This window comes from Aptenodytes patagonicus, chromosome Z (assembly GCF_965638725.1).
Source record: "Aptenodytes patagonicus chromosome Z, bAptPat1.pri.cur, whole genome shotgun sequence".
Lineage (NCBI taxonomy): Eukaryota > Metazoa > Chordata > Aves > Sphenisciformes > Spheniscidae > Aptenodytes > Aptenodytes patagonicus.
The window spans coordinates 47,570,045-47,592,084 of record NC_134982.1 but is presented as its reverse complement, the minus strand read 5'-3'; the positions used below and the strand labels follow the sequence as shown (position 1 = coordinate 47,592,084).

The following is a 22,040-nucleotide window of genomic DNA, read 5'->3' as shown; positions in this document are numbered from 1 at the left end:
TCAAGCTGCTAACTTAAAACCAGACAGATTAAAGAGAATTTTCAAACATAAAAACACCCTAATTTTAGTAAAATAAATCATTTGGGCCACACTGATTCAAAGCATAATGGAAAAATCCAGCTATACTTTGTCCTTTCATCAACCCAAGTTGTATTTCCGAAAGAGTGATAAAAATAACACAGAACATCTAAGCACTTTTTCCAGAGATAGGAGTAAATGTGTCTGCTCCTTCTCGTTCCCAGTACAGTCAAACTATTGGTTTCCAAAGAAAAAAGGAAAAAGACATTTAAAGAACTACAGTCAGGTAAGAGCTATAAGTAGTTTCAGCATACTCCAGTGCAAATTACTTCCATGATACACAGGTAGCAATCCTCAAAGTACCTTCAACATAAAATGAATGCTAACATTTTAACTGCCATAACTTTAGTGCTTACACTAAAAGGGGCCACATCCCAGTTCTGTGGCCTGTCAGAAGTGAATCTTAAATACAGCAATGGCTCCTGGCTCTAAGTGCTGTCCTGAACGGTCGTGTCCTGCCTCCTCCAACTCCACAATAGAAAAGGAAGGGTAAACTCCACTGAGGTGGCTTTTCTTAAATACATTATTTTTAAAAAAGATTTATATCTATAGAAAACACAGTGCCAAAAAAATTATCTATTCTCTCAATGTAACAACCAAAAAGAATACCTGTATTGTCTTTCCAAGGCCCATATCATCTCCAAGAATACACCCCCTTCTATTAGCATAGTGTCCATACAGAAATTGGGCTCCTTCCCTTTGATAATCACGCAGATATCTGTTAATTGTATATGGGATAAAATCACCATTGTCAGATAATTTAAAAGCAACTGCAGGAGACGGAAGATTTCGGTCAGGAAAATAAGGCTTTTCCAGATCACCATCATCAAATATTAAGCTTTTCCAGGGTCCTCTACTGGCTTTGACTCTACAAAGTTTAGTTGTTAGTATTTTCCTTTCTTCGGACTCCAAGAATGATACAACAGCAAATGATTTTCCATTCTTGTCCTTTTCAATAGAGGATATTGTTCCTTCATGAAGTTTCCCATTTTCAAGACACGGGGCAAGGCATTTCTCCCCAATATGCCAATTATCTATAAAAAAAACCAAACACACATACATAGTGATGAACTGGCCAAATGTACAAAGTATTTCATTCTGTCACACTAATAAAACATTGGATATAAATTTATTTGACAAAATGCATACAACTTAAGATAAAAGATTTTACTGAAGGTAGCACTAGAATTAGGATACTGATCACTGTTCAGAACCAAATCCTGAGCTAGATATTAAATTACAATTTGCTGAAGTGCTGCTATTTTATAAATATCTGAAAGTCTACAGGAAAATATCTCATGTAAAAGCCATATTCTCATACTTTTAACTTGTTCCACAGTGGCTTCACACAGGCAAACACCAATACGCTGATGCCTGCAGGTTTAGTGTCCGATTAACAGACCACGTGAACTGATGAAAAAGGCCTTCTATATTAGATACACTTCTGATCTACCTGACTCTAGTACTGCAGTGTCAGTACATTGTTTTACAAATATAATCTCATAGGAAAACATTACCTTTCTCCTAACAAAGTCTGGAACAGGTGAAAAAACCTTACAACAGAAGTGTACTTTAAGAACACTTAGTAGCATATCATTTGCCTATATTGTTCATCAAAGTGGCTAATTACTCAGTAAATGCTTACATAGCTGTCCAGTCTGGAACTGTTAAAATCTGTTCCTCTATGTGGTCTCACTACAGTCTTAATACAGCATATCAAATATTAACAACAGAGATGACTGAACTGCTTCATTTTCAGCTGTCTCAGTTTTACATTTCATGCACAAAGATAATTTTTTAAAAGGTATGTATGCTGCTAACAGAGAAAGAGGAAGATAAGAACAGCAGTGTATACGCGTCCAAAGAATCCACACCATACTGACAAGGAAAAACCCAACAAAATATCTCTATCAGAAAAATCAAGGCCTTCACTCTTCATAGTAAAAAGAGAAAGACCTAGTAAATAACAGTTGCACACAAAGTCTTCCAAATCTGATCTGAGGAAGTGTTGGCCTTCTGTGTTCGTGGAAACAATTTCCAACCTTCCCCTGCTAAGCTGTCCCAAACAAAGAAAGGAACATACATGACTCATTTCAGAACTTTCATTGTTTCTTATCTATTTGTTGGATTAAGTTCTGCTACTTCAGAGTAGCAAACTGGAGTTTACCGCTTGTGGAAGAAGGGGCAGGCGACTCAAGAAGAGTACAGGGATCTCATTAGGTCGTGCAGAGAGGAAATGAGAAAGGCAAAAGCCCAGCTAGAACGCAATCTGGCCGCTGTCGTTAGAGACAACAAAAAAAGTTTTTACAAATATATTAATGACAAAAAGAGAACCAGGGAGAATCTCCATCCTTTATCGGATGCAGAAGGGAATATTGTCACCGAGGATGAGGAAAAGGCTGAGGTACTCAATGCCTTCTTTGCCTCAGTCTTTAACAGGCAGACCAGTTATCCTCAGGGTACTCGGCCCCCCGAGCTGGAAGACAGGGATGGCGAGCAGGATGAACCCCCCATAATCCAAGAGGAAGCAGTCAATGACCTGCTACACCACCTGGACACTCACAAGTCTATGGGGCCGGAGGGGATCCAGCCGAGGGTGCCGAGAGAGCTGGCAGAGGAGCTCGCCAAGCCACTCTCCATCATTTGTCAGCAGTCCTGGTTAATGGGGGAGGTCCTGGATGACTGGAGGCTTGCCAATGTGACGCCCATCTACAAGAAGGGCCAGAAGGAGGATCCGGGGAACTACAGGCCTGTCAGCCTGACCTCGGTGCCGGGGAAGATGATGGAGCGGTTCATCTTGAGGGCGCTCACAAGGCATGAGCGGGACAACCAGGGGATCAGGCCCAGCCAGCATGGATTCATGAGAAGCAGGTCCTGCTTGACCAACCTGACCTCCTTCTATGACCAGGTGACCCGCCTAGTGGACGAGGGAAAGGCTGTGGATATGGTCTACCTGGACTTCAGTAAGGCCTTTGACACTGTCTCCCACAGCATCTCCTAGAGAAGCTGGCGGCTCACGGCTTAGACAGGTGTACTCTGCGCTGGGTCAAAAACTGGCTGGATGGCCGGGCCCAGAGAGTTGTGGTGAATGGAGTTCAATCCAGTTGGCGGCCGGTCACGAGCGGTGTTCCCCAGGGCTCAGTACTGGGGCCGGTCTTGTTCAATATCTTTATCAATGATCTGGATGAGGGGATCGAGTGCTCCCTCAGTAAGTTTGCGGATGACACCAAGTTGGGTGGGAGTGTTGATCTGCTCAAGGGTAGGAAGGCTCTGCAGAGGGACCTGGACAGACTGGATCGATGGGCCGAGGCCAACTGTATGAGATTCAACAAGGCCAAGTGCCGGGTCCTGCACTTCGGCCACAACAACCCCATGCAGTGCTACAGGCTTGGGGAAGAGTGGCTGGAAAGCTGCCCAGAGGAAAAGGACCTGGGGGTGCTGGTTGACAGCCGGCTGAACATGAGCCGGCAGTGTGCCCAGGCGGCCAAGAAGGCCAATGGCATCCTGGCCTGTATCAGAAATAGTGTGGCCAGCAGGAGTAGGGAAGTGATCGTGCCCCTGTACTCGGCACCGGTGAGGCCGCACCTCAAATACTGTGTTCAGTTTTGGGCCCCTCACTACAAGAAGGACGTTGAGGTGCTGGACCGTGTCCAGAGAAGGGCAGCGAGGCTGGTGATGGGTCTGGAGAACAAGTCCTATGAGGAGCGGCTGAGGGAACTGGGCTTGTTTAGCCTGGAGAAAAGGAGGCTGAGGGGAGACCTCATCGCTCTCTACAACTACCTGAAAGGAGGTTGTAGCGAGGTGGGTGTTGGTCTCTTCTCCCAAGTAACTAGCGATAGGACGAGAGGAAATGGCCTCAAGTTGCACCAGGGGAGGTTTAGATTGGACGTGAGGAAAAATTTCTCTACTGAAAGAGTGGTTAAACATTGGAACAGGCTGCCCAGGGAAGTGGTGGAGTCCCCATCCCTGGAGGTATTTAAAAGACGTGTAGATGAGGCGCTTAGGGACATGGTTTAGTGGGCATGGTGGTGTTGGGTTGACGGTTGGACTCGATGATCTTAGAGGTTTTTTCCAACCTTAATGATTCTATGACTCTATGATTCTGAGAAAGTCATTATCAGCAGCAGTGAGAGGCACGTTAAGGTTTTTATGGGAAGGAGCAAGAGAGAGAATCTTGCATCACAGCAAGTATTTGTACTTCAGAACTATGATCAGTGGTAGTACACCTCTCTGGGCGCATCAACCCAGTTACTTTTCAGAGGTAAGGAAAAGAACAGAGGAAGTCCTGAAGGCAAGAAACTCCACCTTCTCCCATTTTATGCGTTAGTGCAAAAAACTCATGGAGAAGATAGGTTGTTCTCACTAGTTCCTGAGGTCCTGGAAGTGTACGCTCACAGGATTATTCTCCACAACATATTAGTTAGATCAGTGATAATTACACTTCATTTTTTAAAATTAATTAAATTATATACACTAAAAGAAAACAAAAACATCCATGTAGCCCACTAGTCTGCAACCAGCAGTGGCCATAAGTTGACATCCAGGTAACAATAAAAATAGCACAAGCATACAGAATACCTCCCTTCTAAAATTCTTCATCCTTAAAGTACTCTTTTAGCTACAGAGATTTCCTAGGCCAGGTGTGGTTTGACTGTTTAGCAAACCCCAGTGGACCTCTCTCTTTCAATTAGCTCCATTCCACCTTCAACACATGAAGATTTCTTGCATTCAGTGTCTTCCGACTATGAATGTCACAGGTCTGCTCTCTAATACCTGACAAGCTTTTGCCTGCTATGAACTCGGATCCCACAACCTGAACTGATGGCCCATTAGTTCTTATACTAAGAAGATCATAAACCATGACCTCTCCATTAGACTCATCATTTTGCAATGTCTTTCATAACGCCCCCCATCATCCTTAATAAATTCAATCCCACACCCTGTGACCTGTACATAAGCTGCACCATACCTTCAGCCATTCCCACTGACCTTCTGAGACTTGAAGCTCAAACGTATCTTTTTGAGGCAAAGGGTGAAGTATAGACAGTATATTCAACCAAGCATACATAACTAATCTCTTGAAGTTTAAGGCATTTGTACTTTCTTTCACACATGCTCAAATCCGTGCAAAAAAATGTGCACATGAACTTCCAATAACATCTAAGCCTTTGAGCAATTTCTCAAAATCAAGAAGCAAGACTGAAAAAATGAAACCAGCTATATACAGCACAGTTAAATATGCAAAACAAAGTTTAAAATAAGAGAAAGCACTTCCGTAATTGCTTTCTTTTACAGTAATATCTGAAGTGACATGCAACATTAGTTTTAAGACTCTCAAAACTATGATTTAAGATGACAGTGTCTTTGTTTTTAACTAAGCATTTACTCGAGTTTAATGAGTTGCATATGACTTGTCAGAATTAGGGTTCCAGGTGCAAAGTGGAATAAATCACATTGGACAACAGTTTCAGTATTACCAAACTGCAAACCTAGTGAGAAGCAAGAAATAGAATGAAAAAAAGGGAAAGAAAAGAAAAGCAATGGTATTAAGGACACCATTCCTGCAAACCCCCTGAAAATAATGCTGTACAAGCCAAAGCAAGAATTGCTACTTTAACTCGCCTGATTCACTAACTTCTTGGGTTTTGAACCAGAACTATAATTTATGTAGGGTACTATCTTTAAAAAAGAAGAAAATTATCTGGTATGGCTTCCTAGCGTGCATGCAGTACACTTACCATCAATGAAAAAAGCTGGTATTAAGATGCCTGCCTATACTTACCCCTATTACCACAGTTGAAAAAAATGTGCCATTATATATATTGACTGTATTAAATCATGCCGCTAATGGCCTACTGTCACACACTAGCTCATTTCAACAACTGCTCCTCTACAAAAAAAAAAGCAAAAGTACCATGAATGCTTTCTAACTATTGAGGTTTGACCACTTAATGTAGACTGCAAAGGTTTTTTTACACTCCAATAAATGACTGTAAAAGCGAAATTCGAGGATACTATAAAGTAAAAGTATTTCCCTCCTTAAATTGCAAGGCTGAACTACAAAGTTTTTAAATGAAAGAGGCTAAAAAAACCCTAAAATGTTGTCTTCCAAAAGAGATGTTTTGACTTCACTCAACCACACATTTCCACTTGTCCCAAGAAAGAAACTCAAATGTTTCTGATAAACAGAACCGATTTAAAAAGTTCTCTCACTGAGTATTTCTAAAACATATGCAACACCATACTTCTTACAGTCAAACACCTCAGCTTTGCTGTTAGGCGAGGCCCCGCAGCACTGTGGCACAGAGACGTGCACACAAGGTACCGCCAGCAAGCTCCCACCGTGGATTACCAAGCACCTCGTAACTTCCACAGCTGCTCTCATTTTCCACCTGGGCAAACGTGATAAGCGTCTGAACATCGCTTTGGAAAGACACACGGAAGATGCTTACCTGGGACATCATCACACATTTTAACTTTTGGCCGTGCAAAGCCCGTGGGCGGAGGCAGCCAGGGGCAGGTGGGGGACCAGAAGCCAGCCGGGCCCGCCGCTGCGGGGGCCTACCGCCACAGGAGGGGGGCACGGGCCGGTTTAGTGCCCACACCCCTTCGCTGGAGGCCACACGCTCCCCCGGGCAAGGCAAACGGGGAAGGTGCTGAGGAGACCCAGGGGGAGCCGAGCAGTCACCCGGCGGGCACCTCACAGCGTGTCAGGGAGGGAAGCCGTTGCTTGCCCCCCCATCTCTGCACCACTGCCGGCCCCGATAACGGCCGGGCGGCCCCCCCCGCGCTCCGCCAGGGCGGCCCCCCCCTCCGGTAGGGTGCGGGCAGGAACCGTGCCCGAGGGCGAGAGGCCCCTTCACCCCCACCCTCGTCGCCCCGCCCCGGCCGCTGCAGGCTCGGCCACAGCCGGACTACGGGGCGGGGGGTGCGAAGGGGGGTGGGGTGGGGTGCGACACGGGTATCGCGAGAGGAGCAGCGCGACGGGACTTCGTTCTTAAAGGAGCCGGCGGCGAAGTGAGAGGAGCGGGAAGTATCGCGAGGTTTGCTGGCGGTGTCGCGAGAGATGGGCGGGGAGGGGTCTGGGCGTGGGGGCCTCGCGGAGGGGAAGTGCCGTGTGCAACGCGTCAGGGGCGCGGGCCTGCCCCGCCAGGCGCCCCCGCTGTCGCGAAGGCTTCTCAGGCAGCCGGTAGCAGTGGCGCTGTGGCCGGGAGGGGGCCTAGCCTGAGGGCGGCCGTGGGTGCTGAGTCCCCGGGAGGGCCCAGCGCAGGGCTGGGAGTAAGGCGGGACTGCGCGGCGGGGCCCTGTTGCGCGCACCAAATTCAGTGCGCTTTTGCACAGAAACGCCGGCGGTGGAGTGTGGTACGTGTGGCGGTGTTGTACAGGCCTGCGACACGTGAAAGGTGCGGCGTTGTAGCCTCTGAGTGGAGTATTGCTACTCCAGCTGGAATGGTGGCATCTTGACCCGTACTACCTATACTGTGACTGAGTTTCCTCCTAATGCGGCCCTTACTTGTCGCAAAATCTGTAGAGGGGGAAAAAAAGGGGTCTAGAGTTACCTTCCAAGAAATTGCGCAGGTAAGGAAGCAGGGAGAACAGTTGGTGCAATAGAAGGTGCAACTGGTGCTCTGGCAGACAGCGGCCCTTCAGCTAGCGTGGTAGAGGGGAGGTAGCTGCAGTGAGGTGATCGGAGCATGGTAAGAACCAAACAGGCAGCAAGATCTAACATTTGGGGAAAAGGCTGAAGTGAGAGAGGACCATGTTCTACCTCTGCCTGTTTTCAGATGGGTGTAACTGGATGCAGTAACACCTTGCAAATTATAAACTTAAATCAGTAACAGCCATGTTACTCTTGGTGAAAATATTCAGCCCCACCAAGAAATCTATCTAGATTGCCTCATATCTTGGTAGCAATTTAATAGAATGTTACATGAAGGGCACGAGTTCCCAGATCCTTGCTATTACCTTGACAAAATGCTTTAATATGCATTTAATAGTGCAGTACTAAGTGGTTTCACTTACGAAAACTAAGAGTGTGTAAACATCATGCAAGATCTATTTTTAAAGCAGCTTTGATTACTTCTTTAATGCAGGAGACATCAGTTTGGGATGAGTCTGTCATTGTTTCTAATTATAACTTCAATCATTATAATGACATGTTAAGGAGGGATTAAGCATTAGAGAAAAAAAACATGACTCTCTTGGCACATGCAGTAAAATTGCATACAATGAAGATGGATAGTCAGATGGCTAATGAAAATTCTCCATCCTACAGTATTGTCAGAAACAAGGCAAGGCAATAAATTTTACAATACATGGGTCTACATGCTGTTTCTGCATGCAGCTGACATGCAGGCAGCTACCTGCCTGCTCCAGGAGTAATGAAGACCTATGCAACCTGGAGCAATGATAAGTTGCTTCTTTTAAGTTGTGTGCTATTAGCCAGAATTCTGTTCTAACAGAAGTTGATGAAATACGTGTGGTTTTTGATTAGCCAGTCATAGTAGAGCAGTGGGAGGATAGCAGGCATGAAAGCACTAATACAGTTGCTGCAACAATAAACTACATGAGTATGAGATAGGACGAGAGGAAATGGCCTCAAGTTACGCCAGGGGAGGTTTAGATTGGACATGAGGAAAAATTTCTTTACTGAAAGAGTGGTTAAACATTGGAACAGGCTGCCCAGGGAAGTGGTTGAGTCACCATCCCTGGAAGTATTTAAAAGATGTGTAGATGAGGCGCTTAGGGACATGGTTTAGTGGGCATGGTGGTGTTGGGTTGACGGTTGGACTCGATGATCTTAGAGGTCTTTTCCAACCTTGATTCTATGATTCTGTCAGGCACTATGTATGTTGGGGGAGGTCATTCAAAAGTAAAAAGTAACATAGAACCAATAAATTACATTGCTTTAAAAATACAAATGTAGTCATACACTTAACTGCATTCATTCCAAAGGAATGTGACAAGAACTGTACCATCATAAAACCAAAGCTGAAAACAGGATGACATTCCAGATTTTAAAAATTTGGCAAAGTAAACACAATATAACTTTACCATGACCTCAGGTACTTAATACACCTCAGCCCTCAGAACATCTTAGATGAATCAGTGAGAATACAGGCTCTCATTCTAAGGCAAGCTTTTAAACTGGATCATGTTTGAAAATAAATTTGTGCTTATACCACAAGGTGTTTATTTAATGAATACTGTGCGGCATTTAATTCTTACTGAGATATTTGTGCTCAATAAGGACTCTTTCATGCAGAGTACAGCTGTTATTTTAGAGTCACAAGTACAATATTATGACTTCACAATAGAAGGAAATAAGAAACGGATTAAACTCTTGCTTAAACACTTTAATTTTTCTAATAAACAGGCAGTAGAATTCTGCCTACACTCCAAGGACCCTGTTCTGCTTTTATGTCAGTGGTAAAACCTCAGTGGCTTAGCTGGAAGAATTGCACCAGAAAATCCCAGTGAAGTCACTAGGATGAGTCTCCGTTATGGTTAGGTACACTCTTGTAGCTCTTCCCTTAAGGAGGGAGAACAAAGGGAGGAACACAACAGGAGCAGTTGGTTAGCATGTGAACAGGTAGTTTTCCTCTTGCCATTAACATTCCTCTCCCAGATTACAAGAAGTTTCTGTATCTTTACTCCACTTTGAAAAAAGCTAGAAAACAAGCTGACCCACTGAGATTGGGACCAGGCCCATAATGAAAATGTTTTCAGAGGCCAGAGAATTATTTTCTTCTGTCACATATCTCTGAAAGTTTTTGGAGTATAAAAGTCCTTCTTTCAGGAAGTCTTTCTAGCTCAAGGTAGAAGTTATTTGCTAGGATGTCAAAAATGTCTCACACCGTGTTTCTGCAGGGAAAGGTTTGTAAAAGTATTTCATTTTGAAAAGCTGTTGCCATTACTGAAAAGTTGAATATATCCAAACTCCATATGAAAATTTGAACTCTGCTTATATTTGACTTAGTTTAGATTTCGTAAGAGAAGTGTTAAGCTCAGATAACAACCAAAATGAATAGGATAATGGGGATAAGCACTTTTTAAATATGTGCTATATCCCTGAAAGTATTTCACATGTAACATTGTGGCCTTCCTGTTCACTCTGACAGAGAGAGGAGACAAATTAACTGATGTGCATCTAAAAAGGGCAGCTTAGTTACATTTACAGCATCCTCCATGTCAGTAAGTCTGAAAACAAAGCAAGCTAGTGATTCTCAGATGCACTCAGCATTTTCACGTCTAACTGAAACCCATGGAAAGTACAGGCACCTAGAATTTTTGAAATGCAAGTCAGTTTTTAATTCTATACTAAAAGAAAGAAGAGGTGGTTCAATTCAGTGGTATTAATTAAGCATGGCAGCATTAAAAGTGCTACAAAGAGGAACTCAGTAATGTGATGTGCACTGAATTAACATTTTGGAAGGCCTTTTGTCTCCAGCAGTTCATTTGCCACAGTATTTTACACATTACCCATTAACAGTATTCAAGAAGTGCTTAGAGTTCTTTGTGGAAATCAGACCAACGATGCTCTGAAGTGTGTGTACACTAATGCACACCCCACAAGGATGAAAGAAGGGACATTTGAGCCCTTGTGTGCAGCTGCAGGGCTTGTCTCTTTGCGATCACAGAGACGTGGCAGGATAGCTCGCATGACGAGTGCTGCTGTGGACAGACCTGGGCCAGGAAGGATGAGCCAGGACAGTGAGGAGCAGAATTGGCGTTTTATGTGAGAGCAGCAGGGATACATGGAGCTCTGCCTGGTTTGTGGTTACCATGAGATGGTGGAGTCCAGGACCTTGAGAGAGGAGAACAGGGCAAATAGTGGAATCATAGGAGATCAGACTCATGCCTGACCAACCCCTTAGCTTTCTACAATGAAATGACCGGTTTGGTGGACTAGGGCAGAGCAGTGTACGTGGTTTATCTTGACTTCAGCAAGGCTTTCACCATTTTCTCCCATAAAATCCTCTATAGAGAGGCTGATGAAGTATGGGCTAGATAAATGGGCAGTGAGGTGTATTGAAAACTGGCTGAACTTCAGGGCTTAAAGGATTGTTAGCAGCAGCACAAAGTCCAGCTGCAGTCCCATTACTAGTGAGGTATTTTGGGGTCTTGATACTGGAGCCAGTACTGGCCATTTCATTAATGCCTTGGATGGTGGGACAGGGTGCATCCTCAGCCAGTTTACAGATGATACACAATTGGGAGGAGTGGTTGACAGACCAGATGCTTATGCTGCCATCGAAGAGGGACTGCGACAGGCTGGAGAAATGGGCAGGTAGGAATCTCATGAAGTTCAACAAAGTCCTGCACTGAGGGGTGGAATAACCCTATGCAGCAGTATAAGCTGGAGATCAACTAGTTGGAAAGCAACTTTGCAGAAAAAGACCTGTGGGTCCTGGTGGACTACAAGCTGGCCATGAGTCAGCAGTGCACTCCTGCAGCACAGAAGGCCAACAGTATCTTGGGCTATGCGAGGAAGAGCATTGCCCAGCAGGTACAGGAGGTGATCCTTCCCCTCTGTTCAGCCCAGGTGAGACCACATCTGAAGAGCTATGTCCAGTTCTTGGCTCCCCACGACCAGAAAGACATGGGCATGCTGGAGAAGGTCCAAGACCATGAAGATGTAGAGATTGGAGCATCTGACCATACCAGAAGAGGCTGAGAGCTGGGATTGTGTAGCCTCAAGAAGAGAAGTCACTGGGGAGATCTTGTCAGTGTGCATAAATACCTGGTGGGAGGGTATAAAGAGGGTGGAGCCATAGTTTTCTCAGTAGTGCCCAAGGCAAGAGGCAATGGGTGCAAATTGAAACAGGAAATATAATTTAGATATAAGGAAAAGCTCTTCAGCTGTGAGGGTGGCCAAACACTGCCACAGTTTTCTCAGAGAGGTCGTGGTATCCCTGTCCTTAGAGATATTCAAAACCCAACTGGACATAGGCCTGAACAACCTGCTCTACGTGACCCTGCTTTGAGGTTGGACTAGATGTTCTCTTGAGCCTTCCAACCTTTGGGGACAGACTTTTTAGTAGGGACTGTAGCGATAGACAAGGGGTAATGGTTTTAAACTAAAAGAGGGTAGATTCAGACTAGATATAAGGAAGACATTCTTTACAATGAGGGTGGTGAAACACTGGAACAAGTTGCCCAGAGAGGTGGTGGATGCCCCATCCCTGGAAACATTCAAGGTCAGGTTGGACGGGGCTCTGAGCAACCTGATCTAGTTGAAGATGTCCCTGCTCACTAGATGGTTGGACTAGATGATCTTTAAAGGTCCCTTCCAACCCAAACTATTCTATGATTCTAACCTCAGCCATTCTGTGATTCTTTGAAGAAGTCTGTAAGACAAACTGAGTTCTGGCTAACTGCTTACGCTATTATTTAAAAATTAAGAGCTTTAAATACTAGGCAGATTGTTTAGCCAGAGTCCCATTTGTCCTGTAGCCCAGTGCCAAAAGACATGGCACCAATGCTTACCTAGCTATATGCACATTTCCAGTCTCATCTTCTGGTAATTCTTAATGACTCGTAAGATCTTCAAGTCATTCTTCTCTTTTGTGTCAACAATCGTAAAACAAAAGCTTGAAAATGCTAACTAAGGATGTCTGGAAATGCTGCACAACACTTAAACATGTACACAACACATAAAAAATAGATAACACCTTGAGAGTTTAACTATAAATCGGATATCCCTTGTATTGTTAACTCATTCTCAGAAAGAGTCTAGCCAGTCCTAAATCTTACTAACTCTGAGAAGCCAGGGTAGTGTAATTCTTATAACCTGCTGCAAAATTGTCCTTTAAAGTTTGTCTGCCAGATGATGTGTTATTCAGCTGGAATAAACCTGAGAGACTGATTCCACAAGTGTTACAAAGTATTGATTCATTTCCTTTGAGTGTCTGGTTAAAGAGAGACTTGAGGAAAACATAAAGTTTTGTCCTTAAATAAATATTGTATATAAATGGATCATGTCAGCAACACTCAGATTTCATGATTGCCTGGAGTGGGAACTGGATAATGAGGCTTGTCAGCTCCATTGGATTTGTAGCAGATATTTGTGTAGAGCAGTTTTGAATGTTTCAGAAAAATATGTGAACATTCGGAAGGCTTGTGGACCAGTCTCAGTTATGCTCTGGGTCTAGTTAAACCAAATCAGCATAATTGTTCTTCAGAGGATCTTTTATTATGTGTTACACATTTCACTTCACAAATAAAAATTATTTCAGAAATGGAACAGAGCTTTCCATTATGAGTAGTAGTCATAGAAATGGTTTATGGAGATTACAGTTGAGTTTGGTTCCCGTAATCCCTTTTTTCCTTGAGGAAAAAATGAAAAGTATTTGCTTCCTCAGGTTTGATTTCACATTTTTGGGTTCTGATTGACAGCAAAGCATGAAGGGAAAGACTTAAAAGCACCACACATGCAGAAAGGAGAGCAAAAAAAGACTAAAACTGGAAAGACATGGTTTTTTATTTTCTTTTTTTGGGGGGTAACATGGCAAGCTGTCCTCAAGAGATAAGAAAGTCGTGATTTAAAGCCTCCTAAGCAGATAAGATGCAAATGTGATCTGGTGTGGGAGACTGGGACATGCGGCTTTCATAACTAAAATCACAAAACCTGGAATACACAAGCCTTGTAAACAGCCATCTGACTTAATTATCAGGTCCAACCTAGCCAAAGCATCTCTAATCAAATGAAACTATAGGGTCACCTTGGAAATGTGAATTGCTGTGAATTGCTAGGCTCCTAAGATGATCCAAAAATAAAGAAAAACTGTATGTAGTTATCTTCTTAAACCTTTTTTTTTCCTTTCTGACTTGTTCTAAGCAATTTACCTCATTGATAGTGTGAGCCATAACGTGATGTGTTACACTTTTGAGGAAACATGCAGAGACTTACACACACACACACACACACACACACACAAAGGCATATTAGGAAGCAATTCTGAAGCTTTGTTAAAAAGAGACAACTCCTGTTTAAACAAAAAAATCCTATTCCAATACTGTGAGTAGAATGCAGTGCTTTATACAAGTCATTTCCTGTGTTTCTTCTTTGTGTTATCTATACAACACATCTAGCAAAATAGGATAAATTGATGAAGTGACAGTTTTTAGGGGAATATTATAGCTGTGTACAAATACGTTAAAGATGTCAACTGGAGCTAGACAAGATAAACTGGGGGCTTGTCAAACAATTCACCAGTCAGTTCCCCTAAAGCATGTAAGAATGATGCGTGTTCATGTAGAAGGCAGGGATATTTTTGTTCCTGGAGGATTTTCCCCCAACTCTGAAGTCAGTTAACCTCTTTTACTAGAAGGATCAGACTGCCGTTGGTGCCAGAAACCACAAACGTCTGGGACCAGTATGTCAAAGATTATTTCTGCTGAATCAGCTCTCAATATAACAAATATATTAAACCAGTAACCCAAGCACAGAGACATTTCATAACACAGTGAGAACTGCGCTGCGAAGTATATCTTTGATTTAGAGAAATTCTGAGCCCCTGCCCAATGTTCACTGGTCTGTTAAAAAAAGAAAAAAAAAAAGGAACTCTGTAATACCAGCAACAAATTACAATACTACTAAAACTACTGGTAGATTTTTCCAAGTCTTTGCTTATGGATAACATTGAAGATAAAATAGGAGAAATACCATTATATCATTTCTAAAGCATCAAAGAAATTATTAAGCCACTTACATTAAAAGTTAATTTAATTTAAAGGAATCATCAGAAATACATTATATATTAAATGAAAAAGTAAGTTGCCATGTATGCCTTTTACTGGGTTAATATTACTTACAATTGTTGTCAGGTATCTGATCATTGTAATAGGTAACATCTCTGTTAGGTTTATTCAAAACGACCTATCTATCAGTTTGTACACATACACGTAAAAGCATGTGCTATGTCACTGGCCCCCAAACAAACCGAAACCCATTCCTAGTTTGTAATTAAGGCTTCCAGATGCAAGTATCAACAATTAAAACTTAACAAAGCCACAGAATAGTAAACTTGATTCATAAGCCATAATAGCTAAGTCTTATTGTCCAAATCAAACATACGTAGCTTCCTCAGTTCCTAAGCAAATTCTCAGTTACTTTGAATGGCACTGTTCTGTTATTTTCTGTGGTTCACCTTATCCGGTAAATTCTGAGTTGATACCAGCTTTTTTTCAAAATGTAGCATATAGAATAAGTAAGTTATTTATAAACCACAGAAAGAAACAATATGGCTTACAAAAGGAATTACTGTTACTGTTAAAAACATACATGTTTTTTCTAGCTTTAATTTATCTCAAAGACAGGTAATGGACTTCTTCATAAGAAAATTCTTGAAACCAAATAAACCCCCAATATTCAGTCTTACTCTGGGATTGGACCCCAACCTTAATGTTTTTTTCTTATTTTTAAACAGACCAGACTTCTTTTTTTTTTCTAATACTTGCTATTTAATTAGTTTTAAATTACTGTTTTTGCTAGTGCATTTTAAGGAACAGACCAGGGCCAAAGAAGTGGAGCATTTACTGGAGTTTGGAAGAATACTTCTGGTTTTGAGGATGGTTGCTTGCTGACTTCAAGTGGAATTGTAATCAAGTTAGTTGCACTGCCACAGGGCAGCAGTGAGCAATGGACCTGCCTTTTTCAGCATGGTGCTCTCTCATGCTGAATGCTTCATTTTGCCCTCCAGAAACAAAGAAGATTCATGCTTTAAGTATAGTAAGTAAATAAAGCCAAAAGGAAACAAAAAAGCCAGAGAGAAAGACAGAAATATACAGCATTCAATTGCTTGGGCTTCTGTACAGGCCTACCAGAGTATTCCCACAACATTCAAGATTACTGCTGGTCCAGAGCTTACCTGCCTGGGTTTTCAAATTCAGCCGTCCCTTTTGGGTCAGTCCTAGGGGCTGATTCTGTCCCTGCGGGTCTTGCGTTGTAAGTATAAGGCACAAGTAACTGACTCCCCAGGCCAACTGTCAAATGTAGTCCATTAACTTTCACCAAAAAAAAAAGGACATGGAAAAAATCCAAATCTGCAGTCACAGGTGTAATTAAAAGAGAAAAAAATAGCAGACAAAATGTTCCCAAGAGCATTCTTATCACAGCCAGTCACTCATATTGCATGTCTTTTCTTTTTCTTAAAGAGATTAACTTGTCACTTGTACACAGCTCTATGTGTGTAGGTGGGAGGGAATAATTCTGTGTTAAGACAGATGTGCTGTTATTATGACTTCACTGATGTTTATCATCTAACCACTACAACTACTGGGACCATAAAAATAAATGGAGTAGCAGCAGCCACCATAGAAAATGAGACAGAGAGATCTGCTAAGCCAAATTGTTGTCTTGAGGTTCTGTGTCTTCTGTATGGTATAAATAGCATTTGCATTCATGTGCATTGGTGTAATGTTTTCTAAGAATACTTTAGGCAAAATATAGAAAGATTAAAAAATCTCAATTAGTAGGTGGGTGTATCCATTTATACTTGTATATATATTAAATTAATATAGCTAGTACAAAGTAGCACAATCACGTCAGTTTTCTACAGAATCTGGTGTGTTCATTTACAACAGAATATTTGTATAGATAACAGAATAAAAAACCTAAGTGCTTAAACTTTTGCTTAATGCACATTTTCTGATCAGTACCATCCTTTCACAACAGAGACAGTAAACCAAATTCTTTTAGCTGAGTGGACTTAAGCCTTAGCTTAAGTGATATTCTAAAACAGAATGAGATTAGTCAGTACTTAATGTTAGGACAAATGAGAGCCTAGGTTATTATGTCATCTCAGAAAGACCACAGAAGGCAGAGAGACTTCCACATTGTTTCTAAAAAGCCATGTAATCTTGATTCCTTTTAAAAAAAAAAAAAGGAAGGCTACTATTAACTCTTGTGAGGTAATAGCTTGTTTTGACAGTGTCATTATCCAGATTTATAGATGTGTCTTGCAGCTTCACTCAAGATCAAATTCTCCTCAATCACTTCAAAGGCTCGAGAACTAGTAATTGCTGGAATCCTCCATGGATTACCCCTGATCCTCACGGACATAAGAGCAATTCCAAATTAACTTCCAAATACATTTAAGTAAACTGTGTATCCCGCCTCAGAAAGAATAATCCACTACATTCACATATAAACAGAACCTTTAAATATGCAACAGATGTTCCATTTTTTGAAAAGCTCTTGAATTCATTGACAGGCCTTTGGCTAAACTGATGAATTAATTTGTTCGGGGCGGATTTCATAAATCCTCTAATAATTCTTACCCTTACACATCTTGACTTGATTTCTGAGATCTGCGGCATGTGTTTTAAATGTTTTAACCTTTACTACTTTAATCAGGTAACATTTATTTCAGGGCTGGATGATGATCGGTCATTGAAAGATATAGTTGACTAGGAAACAAAATCCAATTTGTCAGTTAAACAAACCACATCTGAAATAAGAAGAAATCAGTCTGTATTACTGGATCCCTGAAATGCTTAGCGGTTTTGATGTCACTCTCCCTTTCAAGAATATATAGTGCTGGATTTCTAAGTATTGCTGGATGCAGTTCGGGTGTGCAGAAACCACAGTTACTGTGCTTATGTACAACTGATTTCTTGGGGTCTTTTGAATGCAAGCCTTTACCTCTATACTGAGGTTTATTTCTATCATTTTAAGCTGTTTTTCTTTAATACTTAGAGGCTAGGTACCAATTTAAACAGCAATGCAACCAGTCTGAAAAACAAGTATTGTCTAAGCTGTTTGCTTTGGAGATGTCTTTAACTATGTTAATACCTCTTATGTAATGTACTAAATTACGTCAAATAATTTAAGGGGTTTTTATTGACAGATATGTTTGATGGAGTGCAATAAAATGTGCAGGTAAAACTGCATTAGAAAGATTTTTGTCTTCCATTGCTAGACAGCTGGCATGCCAGCCACCCCCTCAATAAACCTTCATATATTTTCTTACTATAATGGGACATTCAGAGGTCCAGAGAGCTACAGTCTTTAAGATATAATACGAATATATTACATTTATAATGTTTTTATTTCTGCTGAAAACGATAAAGGAGCAAACGGCCATTTTTTGCCTCTTCCGTGATGTTTGCTCATAAATCTAGGTTTAGCTAGATTTAGGAGTGTCTGAGTACATCTATATGAATCCAGAGAGTTACGAGTGTTACAACCTAATTAGAGATGCTGACATCCATTCTGTAGTGTTTGACGCTTTCTTGCTCTGATGCATTTCTAAATGAACGCTGCTACATCAAGCAAAATGATGGACTTGTGAAAGAATTGTAGGATTAGACAGTACGTAACAAAAACAGACCTGCCCATCTGAATTCAGCCTTCAGAAATAAGGTGAATTCTAGTTAAAATCCATCTAGGTGGTTTACATTTATTTGAAAGAGGTCTGCAATTAACGTTTCTTAACCTGGGCCAGTTATGTATATATGCTTCTTATATCTCTAATGTGAAAATTCATGAAGTGGAACTACATTTCATGAGTGAAAAAATAGTTGAAAAATGAAAATTCTGTTTACCATTTTCTGTTTTTCATTTTCCGTTTTTCATTTTCCAAGCTATTCTGGAAACAGGAGACTTAACAAAGGGTATTTTTTTCCCTTGATATGTTCACCAGGTTCTTTCTTGCCAGTTCCTCCATAGGCCATAAGATCAGCTGTCAGCTGACGAGCAGAAGCCAAGCAAAATGTGTATTAACTGGCTCCTATCTGCCTTTCCTTTGACAATGCCACTCATATTGACCTCTCTACCCCAATGACAAATTTCATTAAATTTTAGAAATGTAATTATAACAGAGATTTTTAAAACTTGACCAGATAAAGTCCTGAGCAACATATTCTAAATTGAAATTAGGCCTTCTTTCACCAAGAGGTTGGATGTATGATCACCCAAAACCTCTTCTGACTAGCTTTGTCAAAGGTTCTGTGATTCTGTCTCCCTTCAGTTGAAATTGGCCCAAAGACATGGAGATTATTAGAGGAGACTAGTAGATGATACAATCACGTGTTTTGCAAAGTCATATGGAAGATTACAGTACATATGGTGCAATATAGAAGAAAAGATTCAAAGTACAGAGTGCATATAGCTGAATATTAGTTCATGTGCAGCTCGCACAATTCATTGTTATGAGAGGTCCTTTAAAGGTATGATCTGGAGAAGTCAGTCAAAATATCCTGGTGTATAATTTGTTCATATGTCATGTTTGGCACTCTGTTCCCACTTCATAAATTATGAGGAAGGATTATTCATGAGAAATGAACTGCTTTTGTCTTATTCACTAGAGCGGATTTCCTGCAGGGTAAATCTAGATTACAGTATTCTCAGGGATCAGGATTGATGCTAATGTGCTGTCCCCATTGCAATAAGAAAGCAAACAGATCTTGTGCCTTTGAGTTGCTCACCAGAAACAAACCTAGCCACTGGGGAAAATGCCTACAGGAATTTTCAAGTTGTTGTTGGACACTGTAGCTTACTAGTGCCAAACAAACTGCAGTATGTTATGAAAACAACTATGTGATTACCCAGTTCTCCACTTTGCTATATTACGAACTTTGGAACGTACTAGTGCAAAATAGGTGACAGTTATAACCTATAACTGAAAAACAAATATACCATAAACTGCATGAAGTTATTGTTAATTAATTTTCTTCAAATACTTTAGTTAATAGTAACAATAGTAACAATAGTAACAATACCTTCCATCACAGCATCTCTGGTACCTAATCGGTAACATACTGCAGCATATACTGAGAGCAGCAAAGTATTTCACAGCTAAGCAATCAAATATGAGGAGGTTGAGTGAGAGACTTGCCCCAGAGAAAAAAGGATTCTTACAGTAGCTTACACATAAAGTGTCCTTTGATTCTTAGTTTCTCATTTCTAAGCTCCAGATTTACACTGCTAAACTCAAATTCTAAGGTCAACTTTTACTGGTAGTATGTTGTTTTCTACCAAAAATTTGAGATTCATACAGAAGTCAAAGGACCCCAAATTCAGCTGCAAGCTTAGCTGCAGAAATACTTCATATACAAATCTGCAGTGAGACAGCATCATTCAGGCCAAGAAAATAATCTTACATAAACACAGAAGTCATTCTCCTGTATCAACTAAAGTGGGTGTGGCCATTTCCATAACATAACCAAAAAAGACTATATTGCTCAATGGCTGACTCTGCACTCTGTTTTGGAATGAATGTGCCTCTCAGAATAGAAAATGGAGTACTGTTTTACTAAGTTTACATATCATTTTCAATGAAAATACACCACCAAAACTAGCCACTGTCATTTGACAAACGCAGTTTCATTTGGCAAAACCAGCTAGTCCACATGTATACTGAAAACTTCTCCCAGTATTGTAATAGAAGTAGTATGATTTCTAACAATATATTTTGACTAAGAAGTTACTGAATTCATTTGTTTAGGTAAATAGATAGGTTATTCCCAAAAAAGTACTCTGTTGCCAGTGTGGGTTGTATTTAAATTAGAAGAGTACCCAAGTGTAGCTATATTACAGTAATTGTACAAGGAAGTGCGTTCTTTGCTTGTCCACAGTGACTTAGCTTTGAATTAGCTAATCTGGGTATCAAGCAGCAGTTCAGCCACATCAGAAAAGAGCCCAGCAAGGGTGGGCTTTTGTATTGTTTCCGGTAGGCTTTGCAGCCTGCATTGTGCTCTGTCTTGTTGAAATGATACTGATAACTGCACCCAAGCAAGCCAGTTTAAAAGTAGCTTAGATTATTCAGTATCCAGTCACAGGTGAAGCTCTTAGATCAGTATGCTAATACCTACCTAGTTTACTGATATTGCTGCATATTTACTTTCAGTTGCATCGTAACTGTGGCCTCATAGAGTGAGTGAAGGCCCAGGCATTTAGACAGGGAGAAAAGACTTGTCAATGTGCCTAGTTCCTACAGAACTCATATTTTTCCCTGAGAAAAAAAAACATTTTTTCTAACTGAACAATCGTAACTAGCTGCCGCTTTAAAACATTGCCTTAACATTGGAGTTGACAAAGAAAAATGCTTAAAGGATGGGAACTAAACCTTGAAAAGTGTTCCAGTCACATCACAATCCTGTATTTTATAAAAAGGCTTTTTTTAACTTTTGAGTAATATAAAACAGTTCAGTTAACTGGGATGAAGACATAGATGATGATCCCACTTTTATTTCTTTCTTGTTTTCACTTCTGCCTGTTTTCCTTCTGACTTCAGGAAGGATTCCTAGGGCCAGAGGGGAGCTAGAATTAGAGACTGCAGGCTTTCAAAAACAGGTAGAAGAAATCCCAGAGCTGAGAGACATATCCATATATATATTTGCTGACTCACAACATTATTTATGTCCAAGCTTCCTACAGATGGAGCTATAATGCAGTTTGTAAGCGCCTGCTTTCTTTCACAGCAGATAAAGGGATGGCTTCTCCACAAGTGGGTTTCTTGTTTAGATGCCTTATATTGTGTTGCCAATTTATTTCTGTTTTATTGGAGCAAGTATTCTCCAGAAAAGGTTAGTTTAAAAGGTACAGCTTCTGCTAGGTCAAGTTTTATGCAGAAAAGTGGCTTTTGAGTTTGCTGAGCTTCATTTTCTTCCCATTTAATACTACTGCATTTGCATTTAGCTTACTACTTTCTTCAATCCTTTCTTCAATATGGCAGTTAATACAGAAGGAGAAAAAAAACAAAGAACATATTTGAAGAAAACAGAGACACAGGCTCAGTGTTGTTGCTGTATCGTTCTACTCTTGTTGCATGCCTTCTGCTGTTTTGCCTTTTCTGTTATCTGCCTATGTTGTAGGCTTTTGGGACCAAAGCCATTTTCTCCACATGTGGAGTTACATGAATATTATTCTAAAGCATTTGTTTTAGAAAACGGATAAATGGCTGCAATTTGATTTTTCTTGGGGTCCTCCAGAAGGTTAAAGAGACCTCTTAAATTGT

General features: G+C 41.1%; 1 protein-coding gene across 6 annotated transcripts in view; it reads right to left on the bottom strand.

Annotated features, from left to right (window-relative positions):
• ERCC6L2 (ERCC excision repair 6 like 2) overlaps positions 1 to 6,820 on the bottom strand; it is a 46,612-nt gene extending 39,792 nt beyond the window's left edge. For all 6 annotated transcript variants that reach the window (XR_012997476.1, XR_012997477.1, XM_076363217.1 and 3 more), the window contains exons 1-2: positions 6,531 to 6,820; positions 688 to 1,112 (exon numbers count right to left, since the gene is read on the bottom strand). Coding sequence is in view for 4 of the 6 variants with exons in the window: in XM_076363217.1 (XP_076219332.1) it covers positions 688 to 1,112; positions 6,531 to 6,549 (444 nt within the window). In the remaining 2 variants the exon portion in view is untranslated. The remainder of the gene's footprint in view (positions 1 to 687; positions 1,113 to 6,530) is intronic.
• Positions 6,821 to 22,040: the final 15,220 nt, after the last annotated feature.